This window comes from Suricata suricatta, chromosome 7 (genome assembly GCF_006229205.1).
Source record: "Suricata suricatta isolate VVHF042 chromosome 7, meerkat_22Aug2017_6uvM2_HiC, whole genome shotgun sequence".
NCBI lineage: Eukaryota > Metazoa > Chordata > Mammalia > Carnivora > Herpestidae > Suricata > Suricata suricatta.
The window spans coordinates 2411914-2419295 of NC_043706.1; the positions used below are offsets into that span (position 1 = coordinate 2411914).

General features: G+C 38.2%; 1 protein-coding gene across 1 annotated transcript; it reads left to right on the forward strand.

Moving 5' to 3' along the window:
- Nucleotides 1-5148: 5148 nt before the first annotated feature.
- On the forward strand, nucleotides 5149-6109 carry LOC115296373 (putative olfactory receptor 2B8). Its single transcript, XM_029944854.1, has one exon. It carries the CDS (start codon nucleotides 5171-5173, stop codon nucleotides 6107-6109), a length of 939 nt encoding a protein of 312 aa, XP_029800714.1. The 5' UTR covers nucleotides 5149-5170.
- Nucleotides 6110-7382: the final 1273 nt, after the last annotated feature.

Genomic DNA, 7382 nt, shown 5'->3' on the forward strand with positions numbered 1-7382 from the left:
ACAGCCAGTAATCACCTGTCAACTTCCTTCCATGTTTCTTAGTGATTATTTGAACTCTCCTGGTAAACTCAAAATCATTTGGATCTGAAATGCAAAGACAAGTTGAATTGAAATAAAGGATGCATGTTTTGTTAAAAAGACATAATTTTAAAAATTGTTTGAGTACACCATCAAAACCAATTGATATAAACCGAACAGTGTTTGAGAACATTTGAGTTTTTCTTCCCTTAGCCACATTAGAATTTTGGTAGAATTTGGTTGCTCTCTTTATATTTACCTTAAAGGTTAGAATGTGTCTAAGACTTAGCTCTGTGATCCCAAATTACTCGGCTATGAATGAAATTAAATGAAGAATTCACTCAAATATTTATGCTTAAAATTAAGTATCTGAATGGAATCTTCCTTATATATTTATATGTAAATGTGTTGGCAGTTGTGAGGAAAAAAATCTTAAGTGTTTTGTAAAACATCTAGGTCATGACAGATGAGAGTTGTGGTAGCTGGGGATATCTAGGGAGTTATTTGTTCTCTATCAGATATGTGAATTAGCAAAAGAGACAGGTTAGGTCTCCTCTGGCATTGTCCTCCATAGTCATTGTCCCTGAGGATTGCCAGCTCTGGGCAGCTGAGTGACATGGGCTCATTAAGAGTGTGGGGCATGCATTCCCCAGAGATGTCAGCAGGGGAAAGGACGTGGTTCTCTGCGCCAGCCCAGCCACAACTCAGAGTCACAGCAGCCTCTCGCCTGGTCATAAGGGTGTCCCTGTCACACAGGCAGGTCATCGTACTCAGGACTCCATACTGAGAGTTTGTGACTGCTCTCCTCTTCCACCTCCTGGAGACAAAGTGCAGATCTCTGGTATCACTTGAAGACCTGTGAAGTCATCCTGAGAAAGTGTCCTTTTGCTTATGAAAAATGTATGGATGGCCCAGTGCTGTATAGTCAACCTTTGCATTTACTGCAAACACTGATACTACATGTCCATGTTCCTATCACCAGAACTGTATTTAGGCAGTAACTTGGATTTAAAGTAGGGAAATAACTTAGGTCATACTGAGAAGTTGAATAAAGGTGAGTGAAAATGAAACTCTCTCTCTTTTGCTTTAAGATTTGGGAAGCTAAATTAGTTTCAGTTGCAATTGTTTTTGCAACAAAAAGTTGTACTTGTTTGTATAGGAGGTGAACTGTCTAAAGGAACGGACTATAGCAGTTCATCAAATAGAAGAACCAAACTTAATTAATAATTATAGACATCAACAAGTCATTCCTAGACATTTCATTCTATGTAGTACATTCATTACATGTCTATATGCACTTGTGGAAAGTAAGTTAAGCATGCATATTCAGTGATAATAAAATGTGCTCTCGCTGTGTATGTGTAAAAGTATTAGACTACATGTTTCTATGCTATCCTTTTGGTTCCCTATTATCTGTGATATTAGATGATATTTGTTGTTTATGTAGAAACTCATTGTTGGTATTTATGGTTTCTAAATGCTCATTTCCCCCTGTATTACTGAAGTATCCAAAATATGTACTGAGTTTTACAAATTCTATGCTGAAATTTAAAAGAAGGAAGTTCCATTCTGTGAATGCTGTGTCAATGCATCTTGTTTTTGACTTTATTGCTAACAAGAAATGATGATATTTCATTTGAATACAAATATCAATATGAAGAAGACCAAGTGGAAGGAAAGCTGAATATTTACCTGATTGATGAATTAGGGAAATGACAAGTTTGTGTATGAGTGTGCATTTTTATTTGTGTGTGTGCATGTGTGTGATTACCCTGAGGTGATGTGTGTGTGTGTGTGTGTGTGTGTGTGTGTGTGTGTGACCTCACTGAGGCGATATGTAAAAGAGGTGATGTGTGAAGGACACTTGGTTCTGTCCTCCATTCTTGCCTACGATCATGAATGGACTCTGGCAAGAACACTGCTGGGGACCTGCTCAGACGCTCTTCACAGGCTGGTGCTCCAATCCAAACCCTATTTGTTATGAGTGTGGGCTCCGAGGTTCCCAGCCATTCCCTTCTTGATAGCATTGCCCTCAGCTGAAAGGGGCCATGTTGCCAGGCAGCCTGGGAATTTGGTGGGGGCAGCTCACAGCCAGTGACAGACTCATGGGATGTACAAAGGCTGCCAATGCCAAGGCAGGACTGAATCTGATGCAATTCATGCTACAGATGGGTTTAGTAAGTAGGCACAGGAAGGTATTTACATTTAAATCATTAAAATTAAATAAAATGTAATATTTGGTTTCTTAGCTAGGACATTTTAATTGTTCAGGTAGTGACAGGTGCAGAATGGTGTAGTATTGGGCAGTGAGGACAAAGTATGTCTACTATCACACATGGATGGTTCTACTGGAGAGTTCTCTCCAGCTTCTCACGGGATCAGGCTCCTGCTCTGTTCCAGTGGAGACCACATCCTTGCTTAGCAGCATTCCCTGCTCCGTTTTCCTTCCCTCACCCCGTTTCTCCTGAGAACATTCCCCGAATAGACAACACGCAGGGGAATTCCTCCTTCACCCTTTTCTTCTATGGAACCTGCCCTGCATCAGTGTCAGTGTCCGTCAGCTCTCTCATTTCCTGTCTAGTGATGGCTGCATCCCCTCATTTGCTTGTCCTCTATTGTCATCGGGGGCCTGTACTCCTATATCTGAGGTCAGCTCAGACCTATGGGATGAAGCGTCATGAACGCAATAGTGATTCAGTCCTGGCACTGAGGCTTCAGAAATCTTGCGCACACTTTTCCAGGATTGATTCAGAAACTGGATAGGGCAGAGTGTGTATGTCAGTATATTAGTGAATGTTATATATTTGAAATATCTTCAATAGAGGCATTATCTTGAGATCTTTTCTCTTAAAAATATGTATTGCTCACAAACTGAGCATCTAGTTTGTGGAAGTATGTGTTCTTGCACTAAAATTTTTAGAGTTTTGTGTCGGCATTGAACACATATGGCAATCACTCTGTCTCCTTATGTATGTCAGTACTAAGCATTTAACCTCTTTCATTTGATACTTGTTCTCTTAATTACTGTTTTAAAATTGTGTTTTGTGAGATGTCATTTCCCATTCCATAATTTTTATGGCTATTATATACATACATAATGTATGCTTTTTTCAAGTATTTATTTTTTCTGTATATAAAGTAATAATTTATGTGTGATTTTTATAACGGGACTTCCCTATATCCTATCCTATCCTATCATATCATGGTAGTTGCATTCTACATTTTATAAGCTCACAAACACATATAATCCCATAAAATAGCAAATCACTTTATAAGTTCATCTAACCAGCATTTTATTTTTTTTTCTCCATTGCCTTCTTTGTACTTACTGATATAATGTTAAAATAAATTATTATTTTATTCGAATGTTGCATTATTTTTTTAGTGTTTTCCTTGGATAAGTTAGCATTTTATGTTTGCCCTTCTTCACTTTGGTGTTTCTTCTATTAGACACATTTTAATATTTATCAGGAATTTATGTCAGGTAAATGTATCTCTATTCACACATGTCTGCATGAGACTGAACTGTGGTTTGTTTTCATTGCTCTTCTGAGCATTTGCGAGTCGGGATATTCTCTTGTGTTGCACATTTAAATGGTCTCAAACACCTTTGTAAGTAACTATATTAAGAATATTTTGTGCATAGATTTTGCTTATCAAATATCACTCATATCACTGGTCACATCTTTATAGGAAAAGGAAGTATAAAATAGTGTGAAATATCACATTCTTTTTTCAATTTTTATGAACATTTATCTTATGCCAATTTTGTACCAATTTCTTTCACTCCTCAGTGGTTCCAACCCCAAACATGATTCAGATTTCAAAAGTCCTAGAAGAATTAAAAATGTTCTGTATGCCCAATGATTTGAATATGGTAGAACTGAAATCCTCATTTTCTGATGCCTCTTTGGTCAATGTATAACTATTCTTCTTCTTCAGTCGTAGGCATTGGATGAAAATGGTCATCATCTTATATCTGGCAATGAATTTGGTCCAGTGTCACTAACTATACAAGGTAGCTTCCTGAAAGGTGATAATTAACCTAATATGGATGGATGTCAGAGATTTTGTGTAATGTTTTGTTTATGCCTTCCATTGTATACATTAAGTTTTGTATTATAATGCTTTGACTTGTCACTGCTTTGAGGGTGTTTCTGTCTTTAGCTCTCTGTGTTTTTCGATTACTTATTTATCATAGGGAGCAGTGTAAATCATTACAGTCTGTACAGAATTACATGGTTGGATAACTATTTAAAATTATTTTGGTGATTAGAATGTTCATAGGGAATAACCCTACATCTTTAAGAAATTTTACAGCCACTAGTTGATGTATGTAACAAATCTATAGAAGGAAGAGAAAATGCTGGGAAATGGATTTTAGAGTTCTGGTTCCATCTGATTTGATGCAGCCAATAAACTTTTGGAGTTTCTGTTAAATGGTAATTTTAAGCATCTTTAGAGCAAAAGTTAACACTGTAATTGCAGGGTGGTATTTTCTGGTTCTCTCTGGTTATTTAATTGTTTTACCACCGCGGGAAAAAAAGCCACCAAAGTGTATTCATTTGCAGATCTAGTCATGATATTTTGAATGTAATTTAATTTTTTTAATAAGTACATTGTAGGTCATAAATTCCTGTATCTAGATGCATTGTGGAGATTATGTTGTATTATAAAATACTGCATGTGTGGCATATGCAAATCTAGTGTAGAATTTTGAGATACATATTTAAAATAATGAATCTGCGTCTATCTGCATCACTTTCCTATTCATTCTGATTTTACTTCCTCTTTATCCCTCATCACCAGTTTCTCTAAAAGTACCTTAATATTCAAAATACTTTATGTCCTATTAATATTAGACTGAAAGAACTTTTGTACCTGTGACAGATGCAAACACAAGGTCCATGAATTGATTTTCTTATATTAAATATTAATAACTTACTTTTGGCCAAAATGGAAAACTACATATATGGTTAAGTGATTTCAGTTTCAAAGAGTACATCACTGATTAAAGTAATAACTGATACATTTCCATAGCCATGTCTTTTAAAATAATATATTCACCCACTGGTAACATTTTATTACTTAGAACATATCTTTAAAAATTGTTAAATATTTGATCTTGACAGGAAACACATGGTACAAAAAGATGGAACAGAAAAATGGCAGCTCTTTCACTGGGTTTATCCTGCTGGGTTTCTCTGACCGGCCTCAACTGGAGAGAGTCCTCTTTGTGGTTCTTCTGATCTTCTATCTGCTCACCCTGCTGGGAAACACAACTATAATTGCATTGTCCCGCCTGGACCCACATCTTCACACTCCCATGTACTTTTTCCTCTCCAGCCTGAGCTTTCTGGACCTGTGTTACACGACCAGCACTGTTCCTCAGCTCCTGGTCCATCTCAGGGGGGCAGACAAGTCCATCTCCTTTGGTGGCTGTGTAGCTCAGCTGTTCTTCTCTGTAGGGTTGGGAGGAACAGAATGCATACTCTTAGGGGTGATGGCATTTGACCGCTATGCAGCTGTCTGCAGGCCCCTGCACTACATGGTGATCATGCACCCTCGTCTCTGTGCCCTGATGGCTTCTGCGTCGTGGTTCATTGGTTTTGCCAACTCCTCATTGCAGACAGTGCTCATCTTCCTTGTACAACTTTGTGGCAGAAACAAAATAGACCACTTCTTTTGTGATGTCACCCCACTTCTGAAGCTTGCCTGTGTTGACACCACTGGGAATGAGTCTGAGATCTTTTTTGCCGGTGTGATCACTCTCCTCATTCCTGTGGCATTAATCACATTCTCCTATTTTCGGATTGTCAGGGCAGTGTTAAGAATAAAGTCAGCTGCAGGACAGAGGAAGGTGTTTGGGACGTGTGGGTCCCACCTCATTGTTGTCTCCCTATTCTACGGTACAGCCATCTATGCTTACCTGCAGCCCAGCAACAACCACTCCCATGATCACGGCAAGTTTGTTTCTCTCTTTTACACCATTGTCACCCCCATGGCCAATCCCTTTATCTATACCCTGCGGAACAAGGACGTGATGGGAGCAATAAAGAAAGTTTTCTGTCGTGGCTATGACTCCAGATGACTGGGGGAAAGACCCTGTGGTGGAAGACTTTGAATGTGGGAGCTTTTAAGATTTTGTGTCCTGCACATGTCATCCAACATTTCCCCAGACCACTCTCAAGGGAATATTCTTATCTCATTCTTTTATTCAAGTGAATGTTCAAACTCTGAATTCATGGATTCATTGCAGCTTCCAGAGATGTTGACTTAATGGCCTCACGACATCTGCATCATATTATTATCTCAAAAAGCTCCACAGATTTTTCTTATTTCAGGCTCTTTGGGGAATACTATTCTTTTTCTAATTGCCAAATACATCTACACACATACAATAAAACCACAGCAACATAGGAATATAAACATCTGATACAGTTGTCAGAAATATTTATATATTAAATTTGTTTTAATGTTTGTTTGTTTGTTTATTTATTTATTATTTATTTAGAGACAGTAATCAGAAGCATGGATGGGACTGAGAGAGGGAGAGAGAGAAATCCCAAGCAGGCTCCAAGCTGCCAGCACAGAGCCTAATGTGAGGCTGGAACTCATAAATTGTGAGATCATGACCCGAACTGAAGTCAAGCGTTGGATGACTAAGTGACTGAGCCACCCAGGTTCCCCAGAAATACTAATATATAGTATTTTCTAGTAATTCTTGGAGGCATATCACTGTTTCTTGCATTTTGATAATGGCTTTGATAGAAGGTCCATATGTTGACTGCACCACAGGGTTTTCATGAAGTACATAGGGCAGCAGTGTAAAAAACTCCCAGGTCAAAAAACCTACTAACATCAGTATTGATAAAGCCATTAAGATATCAGGCCCTAGTGTGACCTCACAGGTGTGACAGTGCTTTTATGTAGAACTCATGTCACAGAGGGGAGGGTGTGATGCATACCTGCCAATGACATTGGGAACTTGCCCAGCTGATGCTTACATGTAATTTTGTGCAAAGTCAGAGAAACACCAGTGTGAGATATGAACATTAGTTATTTTCAGTTTGTGAGCCATATATCACCCAGTGCTCTTCCCCACAAGGGCCCCTCTCCATATTTTAAATGATAAAATAAGTTTTAAATGGTAAAATATGGTTTGTACCGTTTTCAGATTCTTTTATCCAGGCTTCTACTGATCAAGGCTTTTATATCTCACATCTTCCAAGGGCCGCATATATTTGAATGCAGTGACTCATTACAAAAATATGGGGAATAAACACTATTTCCCAGATTTCCATGTTCTGTGCAGATTGCTCAGATCCAGCAGCAGGAAACTCAAAGAAAAATAAAATGTATAT